This window comes from Salvelinus sp. IW2-2015, linkage group LG4q.1:29 (genome assembly GCF_002910315.2).
Source record: "Salvelinus sp. IW2-2015 linkage group LG4q.1:29, ASM291031v2, whole genome shotgun sequence".
NCBI classification, from domain to species: Eukaryota; Metazoa; Chordata; class Actinopteri; order Salmoniformes; family Salmonidae; genus Salvelinus; species Salvelinus sp. IW2-2015.
The window spans coordinates 8,301,161-8,319,195 of record NC_036842.1 but is presented as its reverse complement, the minus strand read 5'-3'; the positions used below and the strand labels follow the sequence as shown (position 1 = coordinate 8,319,195).

At 41.5% G+C, this 18,035-nt stretch overlaps 1 protein-coding gene across 1 annotated transcript in view; it reads right to left on the bottom strand.

The window, feature by feature from the left end:
• Nucleotides 1-15,710, bottom strand: part of LOC139027614 (tetratricopeptide repeat protein 28-like) — a 50,853-nt gene extending 35,143 nt beyond the window's left edge. The window contains 9 exon segments of the mRNA XM_070443255.1: nucleotides 3,449-3,545; nucleotides 5,857-5,963; nucleotides 5,966-6,044; nucleotides 7,880-8,101; nucleotides 8,991-9,121; nucleotides 9,547-9,655; nucleotides 9,759-9,922; nucleotides 14,790-14,953; nucleotides 15,655-15,710. Coding sequence (XP_070299356.1) covers nucleotides 3,449-3,545; nucleotides 5,857-5,963; nucleotides 5,966-6,044; nucleotides 7,880-8,101; nucleotides 8,991-9,121; nucleotides 9,547-9,655; nucleotides 9,759-9,922; nucleotides 14,790-14,953; nucleotides 15,655-15,710 — 1,129 coding nt within the window.
• Nucleotides 15,711-18,035: the final 2,325 nt, after the last annotated feature.

Genomic DNA, 18,035 nt, shown 5'->3' with positions numbered 1-18,035 from the left:
CTATGCAGAAATCGCTCCACCATTTCCTGGTTGCCAAAATTCTAATAGTTTGTGGCAAAACAAGCATGTATAGTGTACCATCTAAGCCGCTGTGAAATATATTTTCCATAACCAATAATATTGGTAGTAAAAGACGCAAAAACTAAACMTAAGAATGGGAAGCATAGAAATAGCGCATATAGGACAGATTTACCGCTTCTTAGACTTGTTTTCAAGGAGAATGACAGATCTATTTCTATGTGAATTTGGTCTGGTCGCCCAAAAAGTTACATATTGCAGCTTTAAAAGACAGCTTGAAAAACGAGAAAAAGTGGCAATTGTACTCCATTTTGAGATGCTGTAGCCAGTATACACTTCCTCAAAATAGTCCGAATTAATCTAAGATAACTCAAGAAATCTGTCATTAATTTTGACGTTTTTGCCGAGGAGATCTTAATCGCGCAATTTTACATCTAACAGTATTTCTTCATGAAAACGAGTAGTCTTTTGTTGAATGACAACAGACTGAAGAATCCCTACTGTTGACCAATCACCGATGAATGGGCGTAGACTTCGGCTACCGACTTTGGCTTTCCTCGAAATGTTTCTGTGTGCCTGAACAGCCCAAAAAGAACTTACTGAAGTCCAAAATGAACAAACATCACAAAATGTCGTCATATACACAAATTCTTCCAAACTGTTTCGGCTGGAAAGCATGCGGACGGACACCTTTAGTACCCTGCGTCAGCAGAGATTTGGATATATACAGTACCAGTCAAAAGTTTGGACACACCTACATGTACTCATTCAAGGTTTTTCTTAATTKTTTTTACTATTTTCTACATTGTAGAATTATAGTGAAGACATCAAAATTATGAAATAACACATATGGAATCATGTAGTAGCCCAAAAAGTGTTAAACAAATCAAAATATATTCTTCAAAGTAGCCACCCTTTGCCTTGATGACAGCTTTGCACATTCTTGGCATTCTCTCAACCAGCTTCATGAGGAATGCTTTCCCAATTGTCATGAAGGAGTTCCCACATGCTGAGCACTTGTTGGCTGCTTTTTCCTTACTCTGTGGTCCCCCAAAGGGGTAATCCTTGGGGAAATGGGAACACCCATCACTTTCGTGGTCAAATAGCCTTACAACAGCCTGGAGGTGTGTTTTGGGTCATTATCCTCTTGAAAAACAAATGAGTCCCACTAAGCGCAAACTAGATGGGATGGCGTATCGCTGCAAGAATGCTGTGGTAGCTATGCTGGTTAAGTGTGCTTGAATTCAAAATAAATCACAGACAGTGTCACCAGCAAAGCACCCCCACCACCATCACACCACCTCCTCCATGCTTCACGGTGGAAACACACATGCGGAAATCATCCGTTCACCTACTCTGCGTCTCACAAAGACACGGCAGTTGGTACCAAAAATCTCAAATTTGGACTTATCAGACCAAAGGAACAGATTTCCACCGGTCTAGTGGTCCATTGCTGATGTTTCTTGCAAAAGCAAGTCTCTTCTTATTGGTGTCATTTAGTAAGTGGTTCTTTGCAGAAATTCGACCGATGAAGGCCTGATTCCACGCAGTCTCCTCTGAACAGTTGATGTTGAGATGTGTCTGTTACTAGAAAATTGTAAAAATAAAGGAAAATCCTGGAATGAGAAGGTGTGTCCTAACTTTTGACTGCTATTGTATGTCTCCACCCTAACAATGGTCGTTGTCCACAGAGTAGAACGGAGGGCTCCCACCTATTCCTCTCTTTGGATTGGTGGATACATCTAATTATTTTAATACGTTTAAAAATATTCGATGAGGGGAGTTTTTGTCAACCGCCTGTATTCAATGGAGAGAGATGCTATGCTACTAGCCATATGTCATATATATGCATAGCCATCTCMAGACAACTTCAATATAAAGTGTTTTTTTCTCAAAGTTGCCGGGATGTCACGTGTCCTACTTATATCAGTACAAATTTGACACTCTCTCATTGACCTCCATTCAAAAACTCCTCGCTTGGTGAGCGAAATAAATAAAACACCACCACCCGCTGGAGAAGACACATTTTTGACTCAATTGTCTCTCGCTTCGCCTCTTCCTCTCTGGCGTCAGTCTTCGAGGTGTTTACCACAGACCTTATTTTTAGCATAAATAAAAATCCATGAATTTTCCCATAGGCTTTGTTCAACGAACCATGGCGGAGTTAGTGCCTACAACAATACAGCATTACTATTTCTCTCTAAAGGTGAGGCAACTTCCTCTGAGGTGGGCGTTTAACCGAGGTTACCACTCTAAACATGTTGACAGGTTATTAGCATTTTTGCTAGCTAGTTAGCATGCTAGCTCTGTTCTTTCAAGTGGTTTTTRAGTTAGCCACTTAGCTAACCTTTCTGACTGATATGTTTGTATCTTAGCCAACCTGTTAATGTTATCAATGCCAGTAAATGTATTACGTTTAACTAGTTAAGCCATTTCTGTTYCATTGCTATGTTTAATTTCTATGCGGCTGTAAAGTGATTCAGTCACTAGCCTCAAACCTGCTGTAAAGTAGTTTAGCTCATCTACCGTCTGTATTGTAATTCTGTATTTACCTCCTATTTACCTTATTTGGATCATACCTCCATGTTCTTCCATTGCAATTCTGTAACATGTTATATGCAGCTATCCTGTATATTGACCCTTTTCTATATGCCCTGTGTTTCCACTGTTTCACACTTCTCCACATTATTAAACCTCCCAATTGCAACACATGCCTGTTCCTGGGAGGAAGTAGTGTGGTTAAGAGTTTAGCTTGCTGTTTAGTTGAACAAGCGCTCAATCGTTAAAGCGAGAACAGAACAGCAAGAGAGACAGAAACAGTGAGAGAGAGACTAAGAAAAATAGATCTCTCCATGGTGCTCAAGTAAGTAAGCAGTCCTACACACACACACACACACACACACACACACGTAGGTAAGTTAATGTCCACTCAGCAGTGGGGTCAGATTCAGTAAGTCTCAAATATCATCATGGTCGCGGAACCCTAAACCTCGTTAATAAAACATGAGTGTTGATTGGCCAGAGAAGCACTAGTGCAGTCATGTGATAGGACACAGCTCTGGTGTCCTGCTGTCACACCTGGGCTGAAAGCAGGTGAGGTGTTTGTGGGATCTAGAGGGGAATTGGACAAACCCCTCTAACAAAACAATGCTGTATCTAGATAATAAACACAGAACATCTGTTTATACTGCCCAGGACTGTCTGTAAAAAGGTCTATACTGTTGTCCTTCATTCTATTGCCCTGGCCTCTCTGTCTCTCCTTAATGCTGCTGGTCGATGTGGCATTTACTGGTCAGGCTATTGGGGGACAGCTCTTGTATCTGTGATGGTATCCAATTCACAACCTTCTGATCCCAAGGGAGAAACACAAAACAGATAACTGTCTAATAGAGAGAGCCAGAGAGTGTAGGACGCCGTCATCATGTCTTACCCAGGTTGGATGAAGCTCGTCCCTGTGCAGCTCTGTCCTGCAGCTCCTCCGCTATGTCCAGCTGCTGCTGGTGGTACTGGCCTGCCCTCTCCAAGTCCTGGAGAACATACAGGGAGTTATGCTGTGTGTGTGTGTGTGTGTGTGTGTGTGTGTGTATGTGTATCAGTGCTTGACTTGTGATGAAAAAGGTGCAGTAGTCTTTTTTCAAGCCGCTCCCATTAGACTATGTTCGCAAAACATTTCCAAATGACATTATGCCATAGCGACCTCTGATTAGTCACTGTTAAYGGTTCGTACACATTTTTGACAGATGGATTTTTAACCAAATTTCCATGACCAATAATTGGTGGCGTCTCTATGTATCCTCCATAAAAATGCATGAATGTGGTATTGACGCTAGAAGGCTGCTGTAAATGTTAGTCAACAGAGAGATGTGCTGAAGGGTAGGCCTAATTCTGATCATGGCTGACATGTAGATTTTTAAGTGATTGATAATATATTTTAAAAGGAAAACACAATACACCAGATTCACAGAATAGCAGCAAATAAACGTCAACAAAGCGGAATCAGGATATGAATGCCCACTTTCATTTGCTACTCAATGGAGAGCCCGCCTTCATTACACTTTGATCAACGTTTTTTTTTATTTTTTAGAATCTGTCTGAATCCGGGCCGGTGATAATCCACTTTGTTTAAAACCTTTTCTCAATAGGGGCGCTATTTTCACTTTGTAAAAAATCGTTCCCAAATTAAACTGCCTCGTACTCAATTCTTGCTCGTACAATATGCATATTATTATTACTATTGGATAGAAAACACTCTCTAGTTTCTAAAACCGTTTGAATTATATCTGTGAGTAAAACAGAACTCATTTTGCAGCAAACTTCCTGCCAGGAAGTGAAAAATCTGAAATCGGGGGCTCTGTTCCAGGGGCCATCCTATTAATTTGCATGAAATCTATGGGTCTACATGCACTGCATACGCCTTCCACTAGATGTCCAATAGGCAGGTGAGTGGTGGAATGGGGTGTATAGCTCTATCTGAGGCCGAACAAGACCTGTTGGAATACGTGACCACTCTTTCCTTTATTCAGCATGGCGCGAAAGGGACCCTGGATTGCGTTCTGAAAAGCTTTCGTTATAGACGTTAGATATCTCCGGCTCTGATTTTATTTGATATACGTGTTAAAAACATCATAAACTAGTTATTTTAAACCGATTATATCAGTTTATATTGCGATTTTCTGGATTTTCTTTTTTTTGCGTTATGGTGAGTGGACACTGCTGCGCCACATGGCTAGCGTTGGCTGCTAATTCTACAGATGAAGAGGGCATTCCTACAACCAAACAACGATTATTCTGCAAAGGACCCCTTGTACAAGATTCTGATGGAAGATCATCAAAAGTAGGACCATTTATGATGTTATTTCGTATTTCTGTCGAAAATGTGTCGTCGTATTTTGGGCGTGATTTTGGGCGCTGTCTCGCTATACGTAAGCTGTATGTCGTACTAAAGTTATTTTAAATCTAACACAGCGGTTGCATTAAGAACTAGTGTATCTTTCATTTGCTGTCCAACCTGTTATTTTTTAGTAGTTTATGATTAGTTTATTATATCTTTTGCTGGTTTTTGCCTTGAATCAATGCTGTTGTGTGGTTGGATATTGTAGTAAGCTAATATAATGCTATATTGTGTTTTCGCTGTAAAACACTTAAAAAATCTGAAATATTGGCTGATTCACAAGATGTTGTCTTTCATTGCTGTACACCATGTATTTTTCATAAATGTTTTATGATGAGTATTAGGTATTTCACGTTGCTCTCTGTAGTTATTCTAGCTGCTTTGGTGAGATTTGTGATGGTGGCTGCAATGTAAAACTATGATTTATACTGAAATATCACATTTTTCGAACAAAACATATGCTATACAATAAATCTGTTATAAGACTGTCATCTGATGAAGTTGTTTCTTGGTTAGTGACTATTTATATCTTTATTTGGTCGAATTTTGTGATAGCTACCTATGCGGTAAAATTGTGAAAATATGCGGTTGGGTCTTTTGCTATCGTGGTTAGCTAATAGAAATACATATTGTGTTTTCGCTGTAAAACATTTTAAAAATCGGAAATGATGGCTTGATTCACAAGATGTGTATCTTTCATCTGGTGTCTTGGACTTGTGATTTCATGATATTTAGATGCTAGTATTTACTTGTGGCGCTATGCTAGGCTATACTAGTCAGCTTTTTTACTGATGAGGGTGCTCCCGGATCCGGGATGAGTACCAAAGTAGAAGTTAATATAGAGCCGCTACGCAGTTCCCCAAAAACTGGAGGTGCTTTTAGGCGCACTGTCAAGCACTGGTGTGTATATCTTTGTGTATACAGTTGGTGTGTGTGTGGTCTACTACCTGCATGCAGCGAGCAGCATGTCCCAGGCCGGCGTAAGCCCTCATCTGTATAGTCCTGTCCTCCAGCTCCTGAGCCAGCTGCAGCACCAGGGTGTGGTAGGACACTGCTTGTCAAAGTCCTCCTGGCTGTGGTGGGCACTGCCCAGGTTACTGTACGCCCGCGCCTCCTCAGGACCATTACCCAGGGTCTGCAGATCACATCAAAGAATATACAGTTGATCGGAAGTTTAAATAGAGAGTCATTAAAACTAGTTTTTCAACCACTCCACAAATTTCTTGTGAACAAACTATAGTTTTGGCAAGTCGGTTAGGAATCTACTTTGTGCATGACACAAGTAATTTTTCCAAACAATTGTTTACAGACAGATTATTACAGTTATAATTCACTGTGTCACATATTCCAGTGGGTCAGAAGTTTACATACACTAAGTTGACTGTGCCGTTAAACAACTTGGAAAATTCCAGAAAATGATGTCATGGCTTTAGAAGCTTCTGATAGGCTAATTGACATAATTTGAGTCAATTGGAGGTGTACCTGTAGATGTATTTCAAGGCCTACCTTCATATCAGTGCTCTTTGCTTGACATCATGGGAAAATCAATAGAAATCAGCCAAGACCTCAGAAAAAAAATTGTAGACCTCCACAAGTCTGGTTCATCCTTGGGAGCAATTTCCAAACGCCTGAAGGTACCACGTTCATCTGTACAAACAATAGTACGCAAGTAGAAACACCATGGGACCCCGTAGACGTCATACCGCTCAGAAGGAGATGTGTTCTGTCTCCTAGAGATGAACATACTTTGGTGCGAAAAGTGCAAATCAATCCCAGAACAACAGCAAAGGACCTTGTGAAGATGCTGGAGGAAATAGGTAACAAAGTATCTATATCCACAGTAAAACGAGTCCTATATCGACATAACCTGAAAGGCCGCTCAGCAAGGAAGAAGCCACTGCTCCAAAACGGCCAAAAAAGCAGACTACGGTTTGCAACTGCACATGGGACAAAGATTGTACTTTTTGGAACGAAATGTCCTCTGGTCTGAAGAACAAAAATAGAACTGTTTGGCCATAATGACCATTATGTTTGGAAGGAAAAAGGGGGCGGCTTCCGTGAAGCACAGGGTGGCAGCATCATGTTGTGGGGGTGCTTTGCTGCAGGAGGGACTGGTGCACTTCACAAAATAGATGGCATCATGAGGAAGGAAAATTAMGTGGATATATTGAAGCAACATCTCAAGACATCAGTCAGGAAGTTAAAGCTTGGTCGCAAATGGGTCTTCCAAATGGACAATGACCCCAAGCATGCTTCCAAAGTTGTGGCAAAATGGCTTAAAGACAACAAAGTCAAGGTATTGGAGTGGCCATCACAAAGCCCTGACCTCAATCCCATAGAACATTTGAGGGCAGAACTGAAAAAGCGTGTGCGAGCAAGGAGGCCTACAAACCTGACTCATTTACACCAGCTCTGTCAGGAGAAATGGGCCAAAATTCACCCAACCTATTGTGGGAAGCTTGTGGAAGGCTATCTGAAACATTTGTCCCAAGTTAAACAATTTAAAGGCAACGCTACCAAATACTAATTGAGTGTATGTAAACTTCTGACTCACTGGGAATGTGATATAAGAAATAAAAGCTTAAATAAATAATTCTCTCTACTATTATTCTGACATTTCACATTCTTAAAATAAAGTGGTGATCCTAACTGACCTAAGACGGAATTTTTACTAGGATTAAATGTCAGGAATTGTGAAAAACTGAGTTTAAATGTATTTGGCTAAGGTGTATGTAAACTTCCGACTTCAACTGTAAATGTTGATTTTATTCCATGCCTTTAACACAATACACGGAGAAAAGATTAGATGGATGAAAATATAAAGAAGTGAGTGAAATGAAAAACCGATCGAGAGAAAAATCATTGGAATTTCAGTTCACTTCCTGAATTGTAAAATAATTGACCTCAACCATGGTGCATGCAAACATGTGTTTGTATGTATGCGTGTGTGGTTCTTCATTAGTTAAATACCTTAGCTATATCCAGGTGTTGCTGGTGACACTGCATAGCGTTGGTGAAGTCTCCCAGTGCGGTGTAGACAGCGCCCATGTTGCCCAGCTGGCGAGCCTCTGACAGCGGGCACTGGGTCTGCCGTGCCAACAGCACACACTGTTTATGGCTGGCCAGGGCATTAGGATAGTCCGCTATCGCTGTGTACACATGGCCAAGGCTGCTCAGCGCAGCGGACGCAGCCTAGATACAAACACACACACACACTCATTAGATTTGTCCTCAGCCCTGGCATTCAAACCGGCAACCCTCTGGTGACTGCCCCGCCTCTCTAACCTTGAGGCTACCATCCCACCACATTAACACTGCCACAGGAGGCATCTTAGAAAGACACACACGCACACACACACACACACACACACACACACACGATCTAAAGAAAACGAAACACAGTAGGAAAGATGAGGTGTATAATGATGTGTGTGTTTGAAGAACCTCAGGCTGTGGACCTGCGGTGTCGACTGGAGAGGAGACTCAATAACCATGTCACAGTCACACCTCAATGTCCTCCGCAATAAACACACACACACACACACACTGCTTTCATTAGAATGGACTTGTTCAAGCACCAATTCGTCTTGGTGACAGGTGTCTTATCGATTTGACATCTAGGATGCCTTTTAATGACTCTGAGCTCGGACACAGCTGTCCTCTACACACGCTAAAACACACACACACACACATTGTATAGCATATTCAGAATGCGCATAAACGAGGTTAACATACTGAAAGGCATGTTTCGTACAATACTAAACAAACAAGAAACATTGAATAACATATACAACGACATGTGAACACACAGCATAACCATACAGCTGTACTGACATTCACACAGCCAGGTCTGCAAGGTGTACATTCAAGTTCACCATAATACAGAGACTTGCTTCTCATTCCTCCTCAATGTATTTCAGTCATGAACAGTGAGTGGTGCAGCTCCAGAGCAGACTTTGTTACATTGTCACATTGCTCTGACTGAGAGCAACTCCGCATGGCTCCTGAATAGAAGAAGGGGAAAGAGAAGGAGAAGTACACGATGGAGCGCTCTCACACACACACACACACACACACACACCTCTCTGTCCTTGAGTTTCATGGCGAGGACCAGCTGATGTCTGTGATTGGTCAAAGCCTCCCTGTAGTTGACCTTGGAGAAGTAGGCAGAGCCTAGGTTCCCGTGAGCTCGGCACTCGCCTGATTGGTCACCTGGGAAGACATGATAATGAGGTGGGTGTGGACATAAGGCTTCTTAGACGGTGTTAAATGTTCCAATTCATTTGGGTCTGAAGCCTGCAGATTTCTGCTAATACATGATGTAGTGGAGGTGGTTCAGTGAACTACACTCACATGATGAGTAACCTTGCTTGAGACCTGATGACCATTGTTAGCTCACATAGCAAATGCCTTGTCTTCCACACAGTGGGTTATCACAGTCTTAAGTCACACGCACAGCGACATCTGTCTCTCCACCCATACCTAGGTGTGTGTATGCGTGCAATTGTGTGAGTGAAAACAATTGTGAGTGTGTGTATGTGCGTTTCAAGTGGTATTGTCACATGCACAGGATACAGCAGGTGTAAAACAGTACAGTGAAATGCTTGCGAGCTCTGTGTGGGTGGGTGTGTGTGTACCTAGCGTCTTGGCCACCTCCAGGTCTTGCTGCATGTATCCTGTGCTCTTCTCTGCGTTGCCTAGCGACCAGTAGGCTGAGCTAAGAGCAGAGAACACTGAACCTCGGAGCTTCAGAAAGAACAGAGAAGAAAGAAGAAACTCAATGATCATCACGCACACATAGAAACACACACACACACACACACAAACACACACACACAAGCTGCCTTGCCTTCAGAGAGCATGTGCCAATCTTTAGCCCCGCCTCCAGGACCACCACTGAGGCGCCGTGGTAACCAGCGGTCAGCAGCTCCTGACCAATCACACACACCACCACGAACGGACTCTTGTCCAGCTTCATCCTCTGCAGCTGATGGTAGGTGGGTTCTAGAGAGTCTACGGGAGACACACACACACAGCTATAGAAATGCATTTATTAATGTATACATTTGTTTTTGCAATGTTTATTCTATTACCAACACCTTAATGCATACTTTGAATTGATATTATGTAAGCTAAACATAAAAAGAAAGTATATTTAAAAAAAGTTCTAATGTTACTGTCCCCACTACAACAACAAAATAGTTAAATACATGTCATTTTGTCCTTGAAACATTTAATTGAAATATAATTTCCTACGGAGGAATGCTTCTTCTGGGGAGTGCSAATATGGCCAACCGCCGGCTTCAAAGCCTCTCACTGGCCAATACATAGCATCAACAATTTATTTCATTGACTGTACCACAGAACGATCAACTATTGAGAGAACAAGGAATTTACAGAGGATAGACACTGTGGAGGATCGAATGATGAGCTTCAGGGTATACACTTTCTTTCATCTATTTCTCTCTCTCTCTATTCATCTGTCAATCCATTCTCTTCCTTCTTCTCTTGTTCTCCTGCCTTTCTTCTTTTACTTATTCCTCTTGAACTGTGTACCTCACAAATCCTATTTTCTTTCGACCAACTTAAGTGGCCTTTTCTATTCAAAACTTTGTAAGCATTCAACTTTCCAGCTGAAATATTACATTTCATAAAAATATGATGTAAATATCCTAAAACAAAAATATACACAAATAATACAGTATCTGATGAAATTGCTTTAGAAAAGGGCAGGAGACAGGGATGTCCTCTCTCCCCACTCCTGTTTGCACTGGCAATTGAACCGCTTGCAGAAACAATTTTACAGGACCCAAACGTAACAGGTATCAGTATTGGTAAACATGAATGTAAACTAAACTTATTTGCTGACAATCTCCTGATATACCTGACTAAAACTTAAAATTCAATGCTCCCCTTGTTAAAAATGTTTTTGTAATACTTAAACATTTCAGGATTTAACATTGTGGGAAAAATGGAAATAATGGCAATAGGGAAAATAACAACTATAGCAATCCTTTAAGTGGACCACAACAAATATTAAATACTTTGTTGCCACTTAAGATGCTTAAGTGGCAACAAWCAACAAATATCTAAAGATAACTTTATCCCATTACTCAACAACATGAAAGCAGATCTAATTAAATGGAACAATCTCCTCATAAATCTTACAGGTAGAATAAACCTTTTTAGAATGGCATGGCTCCCAAAGTTTTTAAATTTATTTTTGGTAATACCAATTACCCCACCGAAGACGTTATTTAAAAAAGTATACTCGGCCAAAACAGACTTCATATGGGCAAATAAAACTTGTAGAATAAATAGGAAAGTTTTACATCCCTAAAGCTGAGGGTGGTTTAAACCTACCAGATTTGGAATTGTTTCAACTCGCAACCCARGGCTTTTACTTGTGAAATATTGTTAAATGCACTAAAGAGGAACAATGGGTATATATTGAAGATGCGCATGCTCATCCCCAGAGTATTTTCACGTGTCTGTTTTTAAAGGATGGAGCTAAGAACATTAACAACTTCGTAGTTAAAATGTAAATAAATGTAATCGAAAATGTAATCTACGTAATCCACAAAAGTAATGAAGGCCATAAACAATAACTAGTAATGCTGCATACTCCAAGAAAGGTTAAAATCTCACCTMTCTGGTAAAAACTTGTTATAAATTGCTGTGGTGTAGTCACTTTTGAGGAAACAAGCTTAAGTACACAGTACAAATATGATAAAATATGAAAATAAGAAACATTTTCTTGTTCACTAAAACTGTATAAATAAGGCTTGAAATTACTTGTTTTTTTCTAAATATAGTATAATAAATGTATAAAATMACTAACTATAAGATTTCACCTTCCTTAACTGTAAAATACATATTTGTATATTTAGTGTTAGAGAAAATTTGCATATTTTCTAAAGGTCTTTCTTGATCAAAACGTCTGCCCCATAGCTGTGAACATCTCAGAGCTATAGCTTGGCTTCCTGAACTCGTTAGGAAATCACCTTTCAACTCATATTAATCTTGGCCGTCTATGACTAACAGTGTTTTTTGTTGAACATTTATTAATTATTTTACATTATTGGCTATAAATCGATCTCTGTGATGTAGTGACTGTGATGTAGGGTTCAGCCAGGAGTTGATGGACAGTCAGAAGAGCGAAGTAAATGGTACGAGGAACATCCCAGCCTCAAGTGGTGTCAGATTTCACATCCTGCTTCACACAGGCAGAAGAGACATACCCAGTGCTTAATTTGTAAATCAGGAGGTCCTGGAACACATAGTGAGCGTGAGAGGGGGGGTTATCTGGGGGGCTCATGAGAAAAAAAAATGACAAACACAATGTAGCAGCACAGCAGACGGAGTAAACAGCCAAGTATCCTACTATCTATGGTGGTGTAACGGACAGCGCTCTCCAAGGTGCTGATTACGTCACTGCAGAACACCCATCATAAGTAGGCTATAGCCTATAGCATGCCCACATACTCGAGTATAGCTGTGGGGCTTACAAGTCCGAATTTCTTATAAGCCTAATTTTCAAGACATCAATGTACAGCGACATTTTTAGACGTCACAACAGAACACCTGCCATATGCATATGCACACATACTCAGCTGTGGGCAGTGCTTAATTTGAGATGGATCCTGGCCCCTCTCAGATTTGACTTAGTTCGCTCTGGCACCTATTTGTGCGGTTCCAGTACCTCTCGCAGCATGATTTCTTAGTTGTTTCACTGTTTGCACTGTAAACATTCTAATAAAACCAATCAGAGTTAAATCAAGTTGCTTCCTCGTTATTTCTCCCGTCCCCCCAGAAAAAACATTACATAAAATTGCGGGGATCCTTCTGTGTAATCATCCTATCCTGCCACACTGTTTCCAGACCTGCTCTCTCATTTGTACATAGAGGTTATGGGGAAGGCCGGTGGGGTAAGTAACTGATCTTGGCACAGGTCTTGTCTTGGTAGTGGTGGTCAGCTAGTGAAGAGGTCCCATACTCCTGTGTCCGTGAGAATCAGGGCTACCACTCAATGCAAGCCAATTTAATCTATGGTGTCCACATATRGATTTATAAATATCGGTCGGGACCGGTACTAGAACCACACAGGTCCTCAAAACAGTGGACTTCACATCTAAGAGGTTTTAAGGACACTATAACAACATGGAAGWAAATGAAATGGATTCTACAAGAACCAATATCACTCCCTAAAAACACACCCCTATGGAACAATCCTTGGATAGCTTTTCAGAATTCACCGATAAATTGGCTTTCATGGAAAACTAAAGGCATAGAACCCTTAAATGACACGGTAATAGGAAATACAATTATTTCCATGACAGAATTAAAAAGCAATTTTGGACCGACCAATGTAGACATTTTCAAATATATGCAACTTAAAAGTTTTATATCATGAAATTTCGACCTGAAAGCTTTTGGACATCAGAGCAATGTTGAGGGAATCCTATTTGAGTCAGAAACAGATACTCATATAATAGGTAAGATATACAAAACCTTCCCGAGATCTCTCCGGYAAAAAAAGATGAACTATTGGAACCAAGCCTTAAAAAGAACTGTTATGCAGTAGGCACAAGACGGAGAGAGTGTTGGAACATAACAATGGCGCACTGTATATAGAGGGAGTAATCAGGGAAGTGATATGGTCCAGGTGTACCTGATGATGAGGCGCAGGTGTGCGTAATGAAGGGTTGTCAGGACCGGTGGTTAGTAAACCGGCCACGTCGAACGCCGGAGGGGAGGAGTGGGAGTAGACGTGACAACAGTTAACGAAAATCACCCGGATTACTCTCCCTTTATTCAGCCCTCAGTAGCCTCAGTCTTCAGGCAGTATTGGTTTTGTTGACGTTCAGTACACTACTCCTGTTTTGTTTATCTTCATGTTTGTTATTATCAAACTCACCTTCTGCACCTGCTTCCTGACTCCGTGCGTATACGTTATAGTACGCTCAATCCAGTATAAACTAAGGTATATCATTTATTATATAAGAGGCAAAATGCATAAATTCTACAGCACAATGGCAGAGTCATTTCTTAAGTGTAAAACTAATAAGACTCAATAATGCATGACTTCTGGGAGTGCTGTAAAGTCCAAGCGTTATGGGCAGAGTTAGAAAGCTGTCTATCAGAAGTTTTACTTATATTGAAGTAGTTATTACTTAAATACTGGAAGTAAAATGATACCCCAACGTTAAGAGAATGGAAGAATCAAATGCGTTATTGTTTAAATATTGAAAGAAATCTGGCTACAGACAGAAACAACGTAACACAATTTGAAGTCATACGAGGTAGAGTCTTACAAGCATTAGAAACAACATTGGATGTGGATATGGTGGGAACATGTGGGTCTGAGCAAGTGTGATGTCATTAATGTTRGTGGAAACGCATGATTTTGTCGATGTATTTTGTTTATTATTATTGATTTATTTTCTCTTCTTGTATCCTACTTTCTCTTCCTTCCTCATACGCCTATCTCTCTTTCTCTTTTCTTTCTGCCATCTCTCCTTTTGTCTTTTKTCTTGGGGGCTTTGACACCTCCACGTGTTAGCCCGGGGGGTACTGGGTATATAAAGAAATTATGGATTGTGGGTAAAAGAAGGGATGATGACCACTAAAGGAATGATAATTCAGTCTGATGGAAGCTCCTCCATCTTACTCAGTTTCTTAAACACCCATGCTGTGTGTGTCTGTGTTTCTCTCACTAATATAAGTGAAGCCGTCTGACTCAGTATGATGTCTCAAGAAGCAGCTTTAATTACACTATATCTTAGCTGAAAGCACATATTATGACCCTGAGTAAAACACACACACAAATCCACATACACACTCACGCCTAAACACAAACATGCAAAGACACACATCGCACCTCGTAGTGGGGACTTCATGGCAGCCTCAACCATGCCCACCAGTAGTTGGAGACTCTTGGGGTCCTGCGCCAGACCAGAGGCAAACGCTGCCAGGGCGTCGGCATGGCGACCAAGGTACTGCAGGGCCACACCCTGACGGAAGTATGCCTGATGGAGGGAGAAAGGGAGAAGGAGAGGGGAAAAGGGAGGAGAAGTTAGAGGGGAAGAGGGAGGAGAAGTTAGAGGGGAAGAGGGAGAAGAGGGAGGAGAAGTTAGAGGGGAAGAGGGAGGAGAAGTTAGAGGGGAAGAGAGGGAAATATTAGATATACTGGACATTCAACAGCTAGTCATCCTGTCATTTTGAGCTCTCATTTGGTAAAATAGATTGTACATGTATTAAACTATTTTTGTATGCATAAAAAGAAAGGAATTAAATAACTAATAAAATAATGTGTATTTTTAACAAGATTTTATAGTTATAATAATACTGTTGAGAGAAAGGAGATCAGAGGAAACAATTAGCACTGCAGGACTACTGCTACTGACTGTGTGTGTGTGTGTGTGTGTTGTGTGTGTGTGTGTGTGTGTGTGGTGTGTGTGTGTGTGTGTGTGTGTGTGTGTGTGTGTGTGTGTGTGTGTGTGTGTGTGTGTGTGTGTGTGTGTGTGAATGCATCAGTCTATACTTCGAAGCTCCCACCAATACTATAACGTACCAAATTCACAAAATCAGACAGACTCTTTTTGACAGCAGGTAGAGTCTGGATCCCTCCCCCCTCCCCCTCCGATCTGTCAGTAAGTCTATTAGCATGTCTGGCAGCTCCCCCAGACCCATGAACCCCTACTTCCCTATGTGAAATAGCTATATCCCTCTACCCAAAAGCCCACCTGCTGGAGGACAGTTCAGGTAGAAGCAGACTGTTGCCGGGGTCCATCAGATTCATACCAGACCCGGAGCAAGGAGATGAGTGTGTGTGTGTGTGTGTGTGTGTGTGTGGTGTGTGTGGTGTGTGTGTGGTGTGTGTGTGTGTGTGTTGTGTGTGTGTGTGTGTGTGTGTGTGTGTGTGTGCACAGAGGAGCGCGCTGGATGAACAAGATGCTTCAATTACCGCTCCCATTAATCAAGAACAGATGGCAACGCAATAGAGACAGAGAGAGAGAGAGGGAGAGAAGGACGTGAGCGAGGAGGGGAGAAGCCGGGAGAGAAGATGTGAGAGAGAGGTGTGAGAGAAAGGGGAAGAAAGAGAGAGAGGCAAGGGGGGAGAGAGGTAGGAGAGAGGCATGAGAGAAAATGAACACGAGAACGAGAGGAGATAAGAAAGAGCATGCAGCGCAGACAGACGACAGGTTAATGTGTGTGAGACAGGGACTGTGCGTCAGCTGAGAGACACAACACTGGTACATGGTGCATAGCTTAATATCTACCACAACTCACCGTCTTACTGCTTCACCACACCAATACATCTCCCCATTACCTTAGTGCAGTAAAACGACACAGTGTATTGAAACCAATTGCAGCTGAGACCAACACAGAGTTACTCACAGTCTGAGAATGAATGACTGTGTATACTGTGTWAGCATTAGAGAGAAATAACAACAACAAGCATTGGAATACACGGAGTGATTCATACGATTAAATGTGAATAAATCATAGGAGAAGGCCAATGAGTGGACTAACACAGTACAGATGGAGTCAAATATATTGGCACCCTTGCACAATTCACTATTTCTGTGTTCACAAATGTATTTGTTTGATTTACAACTGCACATCTAAAACATCTAAACTGAAATTCTGAAATTCAGATTTTTTACTTCAAAGTAAAAAATATCCTCTTGTTTGAGATCAAATGTTTCATATGAGGCGACAGTACAAAATGTCACCTTTTATTTTAGGATAGTTTCATACATATCTGTTTTTACGTTTAGAAGTGAAAGCACTTCATATACAGTGCATTKGGTAAGTATTGAGACCGCTTGATTTTTTCCACATTTTGTTACGGTACAGCCTTATTCTAAAATGTATTAAATAAAAAAATCTGCACACAATACCCCATAATGACTAAGCGAAAACAGGTTTAGATTATAWATATATTTTTTAAAGTATTCAGACCCTTTGCTATGAGACTATTGAGCTCAGGTGCATCCTGTTTCCATTGATCATCCTTGAGATGTTTCTACAACGATTGGAGTAATCCTGTAATAAATTCAATTGATTGGACAAGATTTGGAAAGGCACACACCTGTCTATATAAGGTCCCACAGTTGGTTGACAGTGCATGTCAGAGCAAAAACCAAGCCATGAGGTTGAAGGAATTGTCCGTAGAGCTCCSAGACAGGATTGTGTSYAGGCACAGTTCTGAGGAAGGGTACAAAAACATTTCTGCAGCATTGAAGGCCCCCAAGAACACAGTGGCCTCCATCATTCTTAAATGGAAGAAGTTTGGAAACACCAAGACTCTTCCTAGAGCTGGCCACATAGCTCAACTGAGCAATCGGGGGAGATGGGCCTTGGTCAGGGAGGTAACGAAGAACTCAATGGTCACGCTGACAGAGCTCTAGAGTTCCTCTGTGGAGAGGAAGGACGATCATCTCTGCAGCACTCCACCAATCAGCCCTTTATGGTAGAATGACCAGACGGAAGCCACTCCTCAGTAAAAGGCACATGACAGCCCGCTTAGAGTTTGCCAAAAGGCACATAAAGGACTCTCAGACCATGAGAAACAAGATTCTCTGGTCTGAAGAAACCAAGATTGAACTCTTTGGCCTGAATGCCAAGCGTTAAGTCTGGAMGAAACCTGGCACCATKCCTACGGTGAAGCATGGTGGTGGCAGCATTATGCTGTGGAAATGTTTTTCAGCGGCAGGGACTGGGAGACTAGTCAGGATTGAGAGAAAGGTGAACGGAGCAAAGTCCCGAGAGATCCTTGATGAAAACCTGCTCCAGAGCGCTCAAGACCTCAGAATGGGGCGAAGGTTCACCTTCAACAGMACAACAACCCTAAGCACACAGCCAATACAACGCAGGTGTGGCTTCGGGAAAAGTCTCTGAATGTCTTTGAGTGGCCCAGCCAGAGCCCGGACTTGAACCCGATTAAACATCTCTGGAGCTTGAGAGGATCTGCAGAGAAGAATGGGAGAAACTCTCCAAATACAGTCGTGGCCAAAAGTTTTGAGAATGACACAAATATACATTTTCACAGTCTGCTGCCTCAGGTTGTATGATGTCAAAATGCATATACTCCAGAATGTTATGAAAAGTGATCAGATGA